This window comes from Anas acuta, chromosome 24 (assembly GCF_963932015.1).
Source record: "Anas acuta chromosome 24, bAnaAcu1.1, whole genome shotgun sequence".
NCBI lineage: Eukaryota > Metazoa > Chordata > Aves > Anseriformes > Anatidae > Anas > Anas acuta.
In genome coordinates, this window is record NC_089002.1 from 2,096,845 (window position 1) to 2,112,289 (window position 15,445).

Genomic DNA, 15,445 nt, shown 5'->3' on the forward strand with positions numbered 1-15,445 from the left:
ATAGTCATTGCAGTTTGTGGGCAAGAAATATGCAAGGCTGTGAACAACATTCAGTAAATAATCGGGTCTTCCCAAATCCACTTCAGGCCAAGTAAAATATGCAATTGGGCCAGATGACTTAAATTTTCCGGCGATAAATTGCTGCAATTTACCAGCTGTATGCAGTAAAATACAAGTGAAGGGGTCTCCCTTGAGATCTGATATTTAAACCTGTGGAAATAATGGCTCTTTTGAAAACACACAGCCCTAAACAAAAGATAACATAACGTCAGGATGCTCTGGAAGTGCAAAAAAGACGGACAACAAGTGAGCGTTACTTAGACAACTTTATTTGTATCCCCAGTCCCCAATAACTGGGTTCTGTACCTCTATTCCTTGTGTAAGGACTTTTCATACAAGTTTCCTACACCATGCAGGAAGGAATTATATTTGTTCCATAATAAAATCTGTCAACAAAAGCTGTAAACATTGTATCAAGTTTTTGTTATTGTCTCCTCCAAACACATACACAATATTTGTATCAAAGAATTTCTAGGTGAACTTTAATGTCCAGTCCCTGATTTTATTTTATTTTTTTTTAATTAGGAGCGTAAGTACCTTGATGTGAATGTTTTTTGTGACTAGTATCTGACAGGATCATCACATTCCCATACGTCAGCCCCCAAGGAGCTTCTTGCCTAGAAAGTTTAGGAAACATGCCCTGTTATGTCCTGCAGGGATATTAAACCTTTGCAAGGTCCAGTTCTTGGTCTGAGGAACACCTGCTTTTACACCTGAAGCAGTACAGAACCAGGAGCTCTGCGTCTGGTACCTTTGTGTTTCAACAAAGCACCAAATACCCGCGCTGTATGGAAAATGACTTGCAAGAACAGTCCTGCAGCGCTGGGCACGTGGAGTGTGAATGTCAGGGTGTGCATTTTTCTTCCACTTGTGTCTGTGAGTGTGTTCGGCCCGTAGCACTGAGCATGAGATGAGAGTAATGCTGCAATCTGTTAAGACCTGCCAGCTCATTTTAATAGTCTCACTCAAATGCACAACATCTTCTTAGCCTGCTTGGCTTTGTGAGTGTGGTGGAGGTGAGCAGGTCCTATTTTATCATTAAGACTCTTTCAAGTAATGCTTTCTTTTGACTCGCAAATAAATCAAGGACAGCAGTAAAACAAGAAAGGAAAATAAATCTTCTGATTGATTGCAGACAGAACAGATTCTTTCAGCTCTTTGCTTTTTACGCTTCAGTTCAGTAATGGCACGTAGCAGTTTTTCCTAGCAAGCTGTCCATGCTCTCATTCCAAACCGTGCACGTGACATTCAGCAGCTGTGAGGGTCCCATACAACTGACCCAATGCAATACTTCTCAGGGATATCGGTCACTAGTAAATTCAGGCTATTTCACAGAATTCATCATTTTCCTTCCGAGATGTTCTGAAGAATTTTGATGAGGTTCTCCAAGCCAAAAATATAGCCATGGTCTGGCCCGTCATAAGTGGTGTGGTTGCATTTGGAGCCTTTAAAAGTGGTGTGGGCAAAGTCTATCATGCGGACGTCGACTCTGGCGTGATTGGTGCCATGTGTTGTGGTGCAGTTTGTTTTTTGGAAGTGCCCCTGGAGGTGATTATCCAAGGGTGCTGTGTTCTCCTTGTGCTCCAGTCCATCATAAATGATGAGAAGTGAGCTGGAGTAGAACCTGTAAGAGCTTTGCTTCCTGATGACAGACAGCAGAGCTTTTAGCTGCAGGATGATGGGCTCCAGGACGTCTGTTCTGAGGTGGTTACCGTTGCACAGGAACTGGCGCAAGGCTTGCCTGAATCCTTCAGGTGAGAGTTTCCTCCCGTAATATTTATCCTTGCAGAGAAAATGGCCAGTGTCCACTTGGTAGACCTTGAGGAAAGAGAGCAACAATCCAGATTCAGTGGATGTCTTATTGTCGCGTGCGTGTGTGTGTGTGTGTGTCCCCACCAGTGTTCTGTTTTTTGCCCTTATCTAAAAATTTCAGTCCCAAGCTGAGACTCAGATCCTCTGCAGTTGAACAGTACTGGCAGTGTACTGCAGGCTTCTGACTGAATCCCACCTCCTGTCTTTTCTGGAGATTTAAACTCTTCAATTTAAGCCACTGGTGCAGATTCTTCTTGTGCTTCTATAAATCACCCCTTTGTAAATCCTGTATAGCTCTAAGTCATAGCCACATCATTACTGATTTATAGCATTTTCCCTCTGGCTATGTCAGGAGTTTGCAGTAGTACAGGAACACCCCAGCTTTGTTCCTTCTCTTAGTACAGGTAGCAATAATCTTGTTTTCTTAAACAGAGGGACAAGGTACAGACAGAAATCTTTATGTATGTGAGGCAGTGGTAATACAGAATAAGAACTGGAAGCGTGAATTCAGAATTAGCTCACATACCAGCTGTAACTTAAAGGCTAATCTGCTCAGCAGAAGGATGTCAGAGACCAGAAAGAGACATAGTTTTTGACACTGTTTACACTGCAGTGTATGTGCTTTATAATCATCATTGTCATAATTATCCTTCAGGCAGAGCAGAACAACATTTTGAAACCTGCTGGAGAACTGTGAGTGAATCAAATGTGTAGCTTCCATTTCTAGCAGGGAGGGCAGTGATTTTAATCAAGAGGAACCATAATATTTAGCACAAAAGCAACCCCTCGCTCTTGCAGCAATCAGACGAGACAGCTCAGCAAAGGCATGAGTGGATGGAGCAAGTGATGCTTTCTGTTTTTTTTTTTTGTTTTGTTTTGTGCAGCAGCCAGGAGCTGAGCACAAGAGGAGAATCTGTGCTCATGTACAGGCAGATTCTCAGCTTGAAGGTAATAAAAATCTCCAGAAGTCAAACAGGTATGGGAAAAAGGTTCCCCTCTGCGTGCTGTATTCTGTACTCTTCCCTAAGCATCTGCCCTGTCTGAGGATAGGATGCACAAATCAAGTGGCTTGCTCTTACAGCCTCTGTTCGGTGGGAGACAAGAAGGAATTTACTTCAGTTTACACCAAGGGAAAGAATCCCTTTGGATTTCCAGCTTGGTTTCAAGCTGCGTGTCAGGCAGGCATCAGAAGGACCGGGGTCTTACCTGCATCCCACAGATGCGAACACCCAGAGAGGCAGAGGTGCTCTGTTCACACTTCTTGATGTGACGCGCTTTCTTCTCCTCTGAGGCGTCATCTCCGTGCTGCCGGGTGCCCATCTTTAAGTCCAGGATGCAGGGGTAGCTGTATTTTGATACCACATTCTCAAGCAATAGAAATTCTGGGCATGAATTAAGGGAAACCCAATACTTTTAAATTCTAATTGAAAGAGGTCTTAAATCAGAGCAACTGCTGACGCTTTCCATAATAGCTCACAACTGTAATGAGTCTTTCTGAGCCAATTTTACCAACATGTCATTGCTATGGGCCCCTTGCTGCCAATTGCAGTTAATTTACTGTAGTACAGTCCTACCAATTAAAGCACCAACAGCTCCATTCTCTAGTGACACCGTAGCCCTGGGCTGTCAATCCAACACCTTGCCTCAGTGCTGTCCTCACCCCAGTGGGTGTGGGGGAAGTTGTTAAACTGTATTACTCACATGACTGGTGGGTAATGGAGTGTAATAGGAAAATAAAAGGCGAGGCGGCTGCTAATTCCTTTATAGTTGTGTTTTTAAATGTATGCCAAGGGGATCTTTGACTTAAGCTTGAATACCCCCTTATGGGAAATATTTTTTTTTCTTTTCTTCTTTTCTCTCTCTTTTTTTTTTTTTCAGATAGTGGGAGAAGAGAGCAGCTATATTCTTTTGTTTTTTGTTTGTTTGTTTGTTTTTGCACAGCAGCTGGACAGAGAAGGGATGCATACCACTGCAGTAAAACATACATTGCTCATGAGCTGATATTTGTAGCAAAGGCTGCGATGGAGGAGAGAGAAGAGAAAGGATACGGTGAAGTTTGTTCTCATTATACTTGGAGGACATGCGGTTCAGGTGCTGCCTGTGACAGTGCAGTCCCCAGGGGTTGTAGCTCTTTCTTTCTGGCTGGTTTCCGTTTGCATCTTCCAAAAGTGGATCTGTGTGGTACTGAAGGTCTGTCCTCAATAGCATCTTCCCTGGGCAGCTAGTCAAAGCACACAAAAGAACACGCTCGGTTTATAAGCTCCAGAAGAGAATATTCCCTCCCCTCCTCTTTTGTAGAGCCTCAAACTTGATAAGGGAAATTTTCAGGGACTCTCAAAGGAAACATATTCATCATGTCCAAACTGCAGAGATCTTTTGTTACTCTGTAAAAGTAATTTTCAGAAAGCCAGCTATTGCTGGATGCCAATATTTTCTTTCATTATAATTTCAAAGTGTGCTTGGCTTCTGTGAAAAGCACCATTCATGGTGTCAATGACCAGGAATCTCTATCTACCTAACAGGCACAACACAGGCAAATTGTCCAACAATAGGAATGATTCTCAGTTTCCACAGGCTGGCTTCGAGGAGGGAAGTGAGGGAGCAAAAAGGATATTTGTTCTCCTTGTACGGACATTTGCTGGCCCCAAAGCCCTAACTCCATTCACACCGAGGGCAGCGGTTTCACAGTAGCAATATTGCACCCTTCAGTCATAGCTGACCGAGGTCTTTTCTGAAGCAATTTGACATGAAAGATGTCTTGTGGAAAGCCTCTGCAGGTCCTGAGGTCGGGGCGTGCTTGCGAGCACCGTGATGCCTTTCAGAGACAGCTCTCCCTGGGGATGAGGACAGGATTGAACCAACCTCGAGTGTGGCTACCGACCTGGCTGGCTACCAGAGAAGGGCACTACGTGCTCGGTGTGCTCGGTGGCTTTTCTCATGGGGCCTCTCCTCCTTTTAGAGCTGGCTTAAAGCAGAGTATGAGGCATGAAATCGAGCACCTCAGCCGTAGCCAAATCTGCCCTGCTCCCTCTGTGGGTAAACAGTGAAGCCAGCAGCCTGGACCTTGCTTTTGTTCTCTAAGCCTGGACCTTGCCTTAAACCAGGAGCTGTGCCACCAAAACCATCCCGGTTAAACCCCACCGAGACCGGGACGGCTCCAGCTGCCAAACAGCAGGCCCGGACCAGGAGAAATCTGCAGGGAGCCTCCTGCCCGTAGCAAACCCTCACCTGTCTTTGAAGGTCTTGGTGATCTGCGTGTGACACCTCTTGACAAGCGTGTGCTCGCTGCCGGTGCCGGTGCTGGCAGTCCACTTGCACTTGTGCCATATCGTCACCGCCGAGTCGCCGATGGCGTGGTCCAGCCGGCCGCAGCTCTCCGCCTGCAGGCCGGGGCTGGCGAGCAGGGTCAGGTTGCCGAGGCTGTCCTTTTTGAGGTGCACAGAAATGACACCTGCAGGAAAGGAGGAAAAGCAAAGCAGAGTGAGGTTAACCCCTGGGTTAACGTACAGGCTCAGCACCAGCAGCACAGCTGCCCCCTCGTGTCTTAGTGGTCCCTCACACTGATCCCGGCCTGGTTTGAGGCCCATTAAGCACCATTAGTCTGAGACCCTTGGAAAACAGCCACAGGCTTTTCTAGCGTTCCTTCCCCTCCTTCTGTGGGCTCTGCTTGAAAGCTGTCTCCTCCGAACACCATGTTCCCTCCTTCTCCATTCCTCCAGGCTCTGTTACGCAGCAAGTGACCCAGCAAAGACCCCTGCGTTGGCCCAGGAGCTCCTGCCTTATTTATGACGAGGGATTAAGGTCTCACTTCTGAGCGCAGGGCAAGGTGGCAATGCTCTTCATTGGTAGAAAGCAAAGGGAGGGTTGGGGAACGGGAATTTTCCAAAGATGACCAGCGTGCCAACTGCTTCTTTTAACTGGAGAGCCCCCAGGAACAAGGGCAGAGGCACACATAGGGGCTGGCAACGCTGCCTGCGTACGTGATGGCCACACATTGTCGTGGACGTGTCCTTCCCCCAGCACCAGGACCCTGGTGGCAGGATGATGGGAGGGACTGGACCCTCACGTGCTCCTGAAGAGGAATGCAGCTGTGAGCACCGATTATTTCTTTCCGCTCTAAGTGCTTAAAACACCATCGTATGTTTTCGGATTGTAATTTTCCCTGACTCTAATGGGAAGCACAGGGCTCAAATGCCATTCAGCCCATCACACGTATTTAGCCCAGTCTCTGCCCATCCCTGGCATTGGGACTGCTGCCTCCGCGTGTCAAATAACAGAGCAGGAATGGCCGTGGCTGGCGTTCCAGACGGCTCTGACCTTTCTGGGAAAGGCTGATAACAGCAGTCCTTCGCTCAGGGCAGCGCTGCTCCTGCAGCCCTCTGTCAGGGCTGTCCGAGCCTCTCGAGGCAGCGCAGGCATTTTTTAGAGCATCGCCCTTTCGGTCTCAGAGGGGATGCCAGCCGCGTGAATCATCAGCGGCAGCACCCCGCTGCTTTCAAGTCTGGCAGCAGCAAGGCAGATCCAAAAGAGGACGGTCTGGGCTGTTGGACCAACAAAACTCATCGCTGGAAAGAGCCCCCGTTAGCAACACACGGGGCTGGGGCTGTGCCAGCCGTCTCCCGGGTGTCCTCGCTTGGTCTGCTCCTCGTTGCGGGGAGATGCATTTCTGCAGCTTACCAACGAGGCAGCTCTCTTCTCCCAAACAAATTTGCCAAATAAATATGCAAACTGCCTCCTCTCCGTTTAAAGTGAGATTACGGAGAGTAAACACAGACGCAGGGGTTTGCCCTCCCTGCCTGTGCTTTGGGTTTTGCCAACCCAGGGAATATTTGCAGGTCTGCAGCCACCAGCCACCTCCGTGCGACTTGGGGTGGTCCCGAGCCTCACATCTCTGCGGGTCCCACTGTGCCCTCGTGTCTCCTGTATGGCCCCCGTTTAGGTACTTTGCCCCAGGTGCAGCCCACAACCGCTTCTGTTCCCTTTTGCTGTAAAAAAATCTGCATTAATCCTAACTCTGTGCCACAGCAGGCTGGGCTAAATCTGCTAACTTTGTGTTGAAATGAGTGAGGAACATACGCAGGCTGCTCTGCCCAGGGGAGACAGGGGCTGGAAACCCCTGTGGGGTTCTTTCCGTGGGGCTAGAAACCTTAATTAGGGGGTGAGTGATATTTTTAGCTATCTCAATCCTTTGCTCATGATGCTCATGAGCAGTAGGAGCTTGGGAGCTACGTCTTCCTCAGGCTCCAACATCACCCGCATGATCTCTAGCAGTGTCCCGTTTGTAAAATCCATATTACAGATTACCGAGAGCAAGTGAAATTCCTGTCAGCTCAGGTGTTTGCTTTGAATTTTCAGGGTAGGTGGACATGAAAAAAGCCAACATTTTTTTTTTTTTTTCTGGAATCAAAACCCTTTTATCTTTAAGAAGTCAGTGGGGGGGGGGGGGGGGGGGGTGAACGGAGTCCTCGATTCTAAAAATCTAATTCTCAAATCTAGCACTACGCCTCAGTTCTGGCACTACAGCAGCCTGTAACCTTAAAAACTGTCCCAATTACATATCTGCAAGTCAATGGAGCTGTGCTGATTTACATAGTGCTGACAATCTGGCCCTAAAAATGTTATATATAGCATGAAACTAAGAGTTCTTAAATATCTTACATTAATATGAAAATTAATGGGGAGATTTTCAAAGGCAAGAACAAGCAGTTAAACTGCAAGGGAACGTGATCATCTCACCTCCTTCCCCCTGAACACCGCTTCATAAACCTGCATCCCAGCCTTACAATTACTTTTGTTTCCCGATGTATTTCCTTATGGGATGGCTGGTTTTTGCATATGTCCTGCAAGTGACCTCTGTGTGCAAAACAAATACAATGCTGCCAACCATCTCCTTTATTGCTACGAGAAAACATCTGTCTGGGAGCAAAGATGGGCTTGGGAGCAAAGACGTACTCAGGTGCTTGCCTTTGCTTGCCTTTCAGTGCCACCACCAACACAATCCCACTCACTGGGAGCCCAGCAGCGGGTATTTCTGGTGCCATCACCATGCTGGTGGCACCCCAGGGACCCTCAGGAGCTCCAACCTCGTATCCAAACCCCCCTGCAAGCTCTGGATGGGGCAGGAGGAGGTTTGGAAGGGGCTGGTGTGGGAAAGCCAGCCTCAAGGTCACCGACCTGCCCGAAAGGGTTAAGTGAGCAGTGGATGTTTTTGAAGCAGCCAACTGGGTGTAGGATTTGAATGATGACATTTGAGCAGCGCTGCACATAATGTCATCATTACATAATGATCCCTGAGCCCCCCCCCCCCCCCACCTAAGAATAGAGATGAGGAGCGTGGACACGTGTGAGCGGGTGATGAAGACCTCAGGATTATTCCCGCTGGTGCTGATCTGCCTCGTGGGAAAACGTCCCACCTCTTTAATTTACCCAGCTTTCAGGGCTGGGATGGTTACAAGCAGGAAAAAAAATGAGTCTGCCCAATGCCAAATTGGAGGAGAATTGCTATTTAATTACCCCTCATTGCAAAACTCACTGGGACTTGCAATAGAAAAGAAAAAGATGACAAAAAGGGATTAATAACCGGGCCACCCCTGAACTGATAAGCTGGGACTGCTTAATGTCTTTATTAGAGAGACAGAGCAGGGCTCAGCTCTCCAGCACTAAACCCTGGCTCCTGCTAAAGGAAATTGCTTAGAGGAGGACTTGTTTTCTTTCTTAAGCATCTTTTTAATATTGTCCCATAAATCTACAGAGGCTCCTGACTTTCTGGAGAAGGGGGAAATTGGATTGGAAGTGCATCAAGACCTCAGCTGACACTTTGAGCTCCTTTCCGTAACGCTGAAGGACCAAAAGATATTTTAAGTTTTTAGGTGACAGCTGAGCTTCTCGCCTCTCACAAAAATCCAGGGTCAGGAGCTTTACGAGCAGCACAAGTCTGGCAGTAAAGGCAAAAATAGTGAGGGAATAAGGAAGGGAGGGAGGAAAGCTATCTTTAAAAAAATAATAAAATAAAATGAAAACATGCTAGGACCCTCACGGACACCCAGTGCTGGGTTTCTATAGCTAAAGCTGAGAGAGCGGGGTTTGATTTTTAGAAGCTAAGAGGTTCTTGCCTCTGGTTTTCTAGGGATCCGTGCTCACAGAGCACTGTAGCAGGGCTTGGCTCAGGTGGAGCAGCCATCCAAACAGATGTTTAATACAGCCCTGTGCTGTTTTTTTCCAGGCTTGGTATTTCATGCTGGCCCCAAGGACCACCTCTCCCCCAGCTCATGCTGGTGCCAGCCCTGACCCTTTCCTTACCCTCACCAATTCTCTGCCTCTGGCCCAAAATTTCACCTCCTCAAAACCAAGGGGCGTGGGGCAAAGGCAAAACGCCTGAACCCTGCTCCTGGCACAAAACCCTTTCTTCTCACTCTATTTCAGAGCGGCATCTCAGCTCCCAGGGTTATTGTATGGGGCCAGCTGTTGTGTGATCCCAAGGGCACGGGCAGCTCCCGCAGCATCACGATAGCAAAAGGTCAGGGCAGCACCGAGCAGGAGCGGGCCAGCTTCCTAATTGGGGTTAATGAAATGTTAACTGCATGGAAAAAGCAGTCTATTTGAGGGCTAGCACCCACAAGGAATGAAAGGTAGCCTGGGCAGGCGGGCCGCTTCGACTTGTCTTGCAGGTCAAAGCCACTTCAGAAATATGTGGTGCTTCTGCCTGGCCACAGCTCCTCTGCATCTGGGCGGCACAGCAGCACGGGGGGGTTTGGAGATCCCCAGCTGCTAAATAACCCAGCAGTGTTCATACAGTGTGTGTGACTTGTCAGATCCTGGTTTGGAGAAGTCTCTCCTACCACCACTCACACGGTGTCACACCAACCCATCCAGGGCCATGGCCAGCAAGGTCCTCAAAGCCAGGCTGGGAAAAGCCAGCCTCACAGACCTGCTTCTGTGCACACATCCTCACTGAGCAAAACCTGATCTGCATGAGCAAAGGGGCTTCCCATCCCCAACCGAGCCATCCCTCCCATGCTGCCACCCCTCCAGCCTTGAACCCACGCTCAGGGCTCATCCTGGTGGCACCCCCATCACCCATTTACCATGCGCGGGGTCGCACCTTTGTACTGGGGCGTGAACTGCCGCATGGCCAGGGGCAGCGACTCGTAGAAGCTCAGCTCCTGCGAGACCAGGGGCTTGCAGACCGTGTGCTCGTCGTACTTCATCATGCTCATGTGGCCGCCCACCTGGTGGACAAAAGGCTCCAGGAGGACCACCTTCCTGCCCTCGCTCTGCCCCACCATGCTGCTGCTCGGCGCAGGGCTTGCTCCCGGTCAGTGGCAGCGGAGGGGTGACGGGTTTTGGGACATGCTGCGCTGGGCTCTCACCCCGTGTGGCTTCTCAGTGTGGCGCTGGCTGTGTCTGCAAACAGAGGATGAAAGGGACAGCATGAGAAGGGGGGGGGACGAGCCACCACGAAGCCTCCGCCTGCAGTGGCATCGGCAGGGCTGGGAGCGCTGCCTGGCCTCGCACAGCCCCGGGTACTGGCCGGGAGCCCCGGTGTGACACGTGGAGTCCAGGAAAGACCCGATTTAGACCTGTTGCGGGTAAAAGATGCAGAGGGGGACGAAGGAGAGGAGCTATCAAATTAATGCGGTGGCCTCATCGAACCAGCTGGATCAGGGCATTCCTTGGACCAGGAATGCCGGGTTATTAATACGCTGTATAATACCACCCCTGCTGTGAAACAATCTCAGTTTGCCGTATGAGACAGTGTAAATGCTGGTCGTAGTCTTTCCCCAGGCTAGGACATTGCTCGCGAATGAGGTTTATTAATAAAGCCTCTGTGAGCTGCTGTCCTTGGGCAGCTCCCTGCCTCTCAGCACTGCCGGTGGGGTTAGCGACATTTTCTACACCTTCTAGAGAAATGTGAGGCTGGGACATTCCCTGCCACGTAACACCTGAGGGCCACCGGGAGCGTTTCCTGTGCTGTGCTCATGCACACGGTGTGAGGATGTGTCAAAGCAGCACCCACCCAAGCTGCAGCTCCCTCGGCCCCTCCACGCTGCCAGGATTTGCTTCCTAGTTCCAGCCCCAGACAGAAATCCATCCGTGGCTGAGGCAGGAACGAGTTGCTGGTGTAAATAAGGTAGGAAGAGCACCAACACATCCCAGCAGCAGCACCCTGGCTTCTCCTGCAAGCGCCCAGCAAACCCTCTCCCTTTTTCACTTTAATTCTTTGCAAGGATGCTCCTGCTCTGGTGGACATCGGGCAGGGGAATCCTGCAGCCATTGAGGAAGATAAAAAGGAAGATGAAATATTTACACTGAGGAAGCATCAGGCTCCATGCCATCAAGGCAGTAAAATCAGAGGAAGATACTCCAGACCCCAAACTACAAGTGACGGAAAAAAAAAAACAAAAAACATATATAGTTATTTTGGGGGCCAGTTTGCGTTCCTAAAACCCTCCAAAAGCAGCGTGCAAAGCCCTGGCTGGCCTGCCCCTGCTGATGTGGGTGACTTTCCCCTTATTTCTCCAGCTTGGACCTCTGGCATCCCAGTTCTGCTAGAAGAAGCTCAGCGCAGTAGAGGATAACATCTTTGGAAGGTCCATTTCCCTACACCAAAGCTTGCACAGCCGGGTGGGCGCGACACCGCCTCTGCCACCCCGCGGCCAGTGCCGTCACCCTCTCTGTAGCCAAGGGACACGAGGGTGGCACACGGAGCCACTGCTCTCAGATGCTGGTGGCCAAGGGGGGGCGGCATAAACCTGCAGGTGCCCCATGGCAGGGCACCCGCTCCCGCTGGGTCTCTTCCCTCCTGCACCTGCCAGCTCCGAGCTCCGAGTTGCAGCGCGTTCCTCGCCCCGCCACAAAGAGCTGAAGCTCCGACGCTTGCATTTCTCCTTCTCCCTCCTCCTGCTGTAATTAAACCCCTGAGCAAGCAGGCTCTCCACGCAGGTGCCCGCTTTGTTTTTCGCCTGGAGGAGTGAGATGAAGTGGGTTGGAGGCACAGGAGGAGAAGAAACCCTCCTACCTGCAACGCTCGCTCCTTCAGCATCCCCCAAGGTGGTTTGTTTTATTTTTTTTTTCCTCCCTCTTCTCTATTCTTTCGTCACTGCACACTTCAGAAAGGAATTTCTACTCTACAATTACCAGCCTGCACCAGCTTGAGCGAACAAAGCCAGGCCACTTAGATGAGTGCTTTTCAGCCCAGGAAGAAAGCAGCTCTTCAGAGCCTTTCTAGAAGTTAATAAAAGCATTTAGCATTTTGTTAAGTTGCAACAACTTTTAAAGAGGATTTCTCCCTTGAAAGCTGTAGGTTTGCTGTTGTGTTTCTCTCTTTTTTTTTTTTTTTTCTTTTTCCTTTTTTTTTTTTTAATCCACTCCCTTAGTTGAAAAAAGGAGAAAAGCAAAAAGCAAGCGCATTTGTCAAAACACCTCTTTGGAGCAGAGAGTGCAACCTGACTTCAATCTGTATTTATTGCTTTAGAGACAGTCCAAGGCTGAAACGCGGCTGACACAACACACAGTGCTGGGAGCCTTGGCATCGCTAAGGGAGTCAGGGAGAAAAAAACACAATTTGATAAGGCTCTTATTGTTTGCTCTTAAGCAAAACTCCGAGCAAGATTTGCACAAGGGAGAGAGGGCTTCTTTTCATTTACTTTTTGTTCTGAAGCAGCTCGTTCATTCCGCGCAGATAAATGTTCCTGCAGACACTCACTGAGCCAGGCTGAGCTCCTCTGAAACAAGACACTTGAAATAATTCACTTCTGCCAGCTCAAGTTATCGTGAATGCCAAAAGATATTTACGTCACTAAAAATACATGGAATTACAGATAAATCTGTATCCTCAGAAATAAAACCAAGGAAACCTTGAATATTTTTTCCTCCAGCTAAAATGAAAAAGTAACCCAGGCACTGCAGATGAAGAAGAGGCAGAAAATTTGGGGGAAGGAAAACATTTCTCTTTACAGGGAACTCCCCTCCCCAGAAAAACCACCCGAGACACGATGACACCTGCAGGGAAGCATCTCCCCGGCTCTCCCCCAGCCGCTGTCAGCACACGGCAGCTTCCCTCACAGTGCTCCCAGCACCACACCGCTGGCCTGAGGACGGTTTGCATTTCTGACACTCGTGTGTGTGTGGCCCGAGGACCTGCCAGGCTGTTCCACCCCAGCCAAACCACGGCTCTGCCTTCTGCAATTCGTGGATGGGCTTGGCCAGGACGCGCTTGACCAGGGCTTTTGGGGACATGGCCGGGTGCTGCTCCCCTCTGCGCTGCTCTCATTTAGGGCCAAATGTCAGAAGAGGCTACGAAGAGCACAGCCAAAAGAAATCAAGCGGATGAAAATCTCCGAGCTTTAATTAGCGCCTGCTCCATCCCATCCCGCACAGCTCTGGGTCCAACAGCCAGGGGCAAACAGAGCCCGGCTCCGGGAGGATGCACGCACCTCCAGACAGCCCTGCTCACCCAGTGCTGCTCGCAGAAACACTTCGGAATATCAAAAAAGGAGAAATGCCATAAAAACAAGTGCCCTGTCAATAGACCGGGCTCTCAGTGTCACTGGCACCTCAAGGAGCGGGGCTGCAAAGCCTTGTTTCAAGTGCTGCAGGGTGCTGCATTTATTATTATTATTATTTATTTTATTTTATTATTTGTTTTCCTTAATTAAAAGGCAAAAAAGTAACTTGGCTGTTGATCTGAAGAGACCTGCGTGTCCGTAGCTCTCTCTAGCACGGCTGACCTAGATTCAAAGCCAGCTCCTGCGCCGAGCGCCAGCCCAGCCCTGGAGCAACACGCGGCGGTGTTTTGCAAATCTAATTGCCCCATTTCTGTTCAGTTTCTGGCCTTGTGCCTCCGAACACCTCGAAGCCTTGGCCGTAAGGAACATCCGACTGCTTCCAGCCCAGCACACATCCTGCCAGGGTCAAAGCAAACTCAGCTTTCCTCAGCTGCTGCAAAACACCAAAAACTGCCCCCAGCGCAGACCCCATCCCGCACGGCCTCCCCTGCCGGCCTCCTGCTCCCTGGTGCAAATGCAGCTAAAATCCCCAAATCCCCCCTGTCACACAGATGGGTTTCCCATTACAGCTCTGGAGTTATTTATAAATACAGCTCCTCTTTCTCCTCTGTGGTAGGGCTGCCTTAGTGCCTGGTTCAGCTCAGCCTTCGCGCTGGGGTTGGGTCACCCAGGACAGGGGCGATCCCAACACGGGCTGTGAGCAGACACAGCATCGGTCCTCGATGAATTTCCACTCCACCTTTTCTGCTCTTCCCTCAACCGCAGCCACAGCCAGCATCGTGCCGGGAGTGAACAGCTCAGCTCTCGGGGCAGGAGCCCAGCTCGAGCCATAAATCCTGACGTGCAGAAACCCTGAGCTCTTTTATCTTGCATTTCCTTTCTTGAAAGAAAATGACGTTCATAAACTTTACGACCAGTCCCCGCATCCCTCGTGAATAAGATGCAAAGATACAGTTTGCTGCACTGAAGGATTTATTTGGCAGCTCTGTGAAGCATCAGGAGGGAGGGAAAGGAACCGCGTTATCCTGGATGGAGCGGCCCCAAAAACACCCGGTCCCACTGCTGGGATGGGGTGAGCACAGGGATAGGCACAGGTCGGGTACCCCAGCATCCATAGCAGCAATATTGGGGTTTATTGGCCATAAATCCCCACATTTTAATCACTCCCAGCGCTCGCTGCCCTGAGATGGCACCTAAAGGGCTGCCAGTGCTGTGGGACATGGCACTGGGTCCCGAGGGAGCAGGCACAGCTCCCTCAGCCCGTCCTAGCCCTGCCACCCCATGCCGTGACACAGGGTTCACAGCAGCCTTGTGACCACAGAAAGGATGCACGGGCACAGCCTGAGCTGCTCGGGGCTGCTTCCCCTTGTGCGTGCTTAAACCCAAGCTCCTGCAAGCCCATCCTGGCCAGCAGGTACAACTAAAGGGCAGGCTGGGTGGGGACGGCCACGCTGCCTGGGGACACACACCGAGTGTGTGTCCTTCATCAGCTCCCGAGCCTGGGAAGGGAGCAGCTCTCCCACAAACAGGGGCTGTTTCTGGATCAAAACCGACCTTCACTTCCCCTCGCAGTGCTGCCGAGCCCCGCTCCGGCACGGCCCCCGCTGGCCTTGGACCAGCACCAGCACCACCAGGCCCTCAGCACCAAACCCCTCTGCCCCGGCACCAACCCGCCCCTTGCTTCCCAGCAGTGCCACGAGCTTGATGGAGAACCCAAAGCCACAATGCTCATTTTTCACCCACCCTGGGTTGCTCCAGAGCTTCCCACCCACCCGGGTGCTGCTCTCCCCGTGCTCCCGTCCCTTGCTGCAAGCCACAGCCGTGACTTCCAACAGCCCCCTGTGTGCTCTCCAAAATCAAGCGCTCGGCCACCTTGCCCTTGGCTGCCATGAGCTGACGCTGAGGTTGCCCTGGCTCTCACCTGATGGCCACTGGCTTCTTGGTTGGTGTCAGCGCTGCCTGGGCTGGGCTCTTGCTGCTGCTCGGTGTTGCTCGAGGACGAGAAATGAGGGAGCTGGGGGGGGAGCCCGCAGACATTTGGGCCATCACCTGACACTGCCGACATT

The 15,445-nt window shown here is 50.5% G+C and overlaps 1 protein-coding gene across 2 annotated transcripts; it reads right to left on the minus strand.

The window, feature by feature from the left end:
• Positions 1-561: 561 nt before the first annotated feature.
• Positions 562-15,445, minus strand: IP6K3 (inositol hexakisphosphate kinase 3). 2 transcript variants are annotated; one of them, XM_068659742.1, is made up of 6 exons: positions 15,301-15,445; positions 9,974-10,275; positions 5,101-5,323; positions 3,921-4,093; positions 3,079-3,254; positions 562-1,878 (listed from the first exon to the last, which is right to left on the minus strand). In XM_068659742.1, exons 2-6 carry the CDS (start codon positions 10,155-10,157, stop codon positions 1,402-1,404), a joined length of 1,233 nt encoding a protein of 410 aa, XP_068515843.1. In that variant the 5' UTR covers positions 10,158-10,275; positions 15,301-15,445; the 3' UTR covers positions 562-1,401. The 2 variants fall into 2 exon arrangements, with proteins under 2 accessions (XP_068515843.1, XP_068515844.1); XM_068659743.1 differs by lacking the exons at positions 9,974-10,275; positions 15,301-15,445 and adding an exon at positions 5,432-7,228.

Bases quoted from the DNA above. Each gene is read 5' to 3' on its own strand.
- IP6K3 (XM_068659742.1), bottom strand. From the start codon at position 10,157: ATGGTGGGGCAGAGCGAGGGCAGGAAGGTGGTCCTCCTGGAGCCTTTT. The intron at 3,255-3,920 runs GTATCCTTTCTC...ATTCATGCCCAG, and splicing joins TAATGAGAACAAACTTCACC to AATTTCTATTGCTTGAGAAT. The intron at 1,879-3,078 runs GTAAGACCCCGG...TCTTTCCTCAAG, and splicing joins TTCGCATCTGTGGGATGCAG to GTCTACCAAGTGGACACTGG.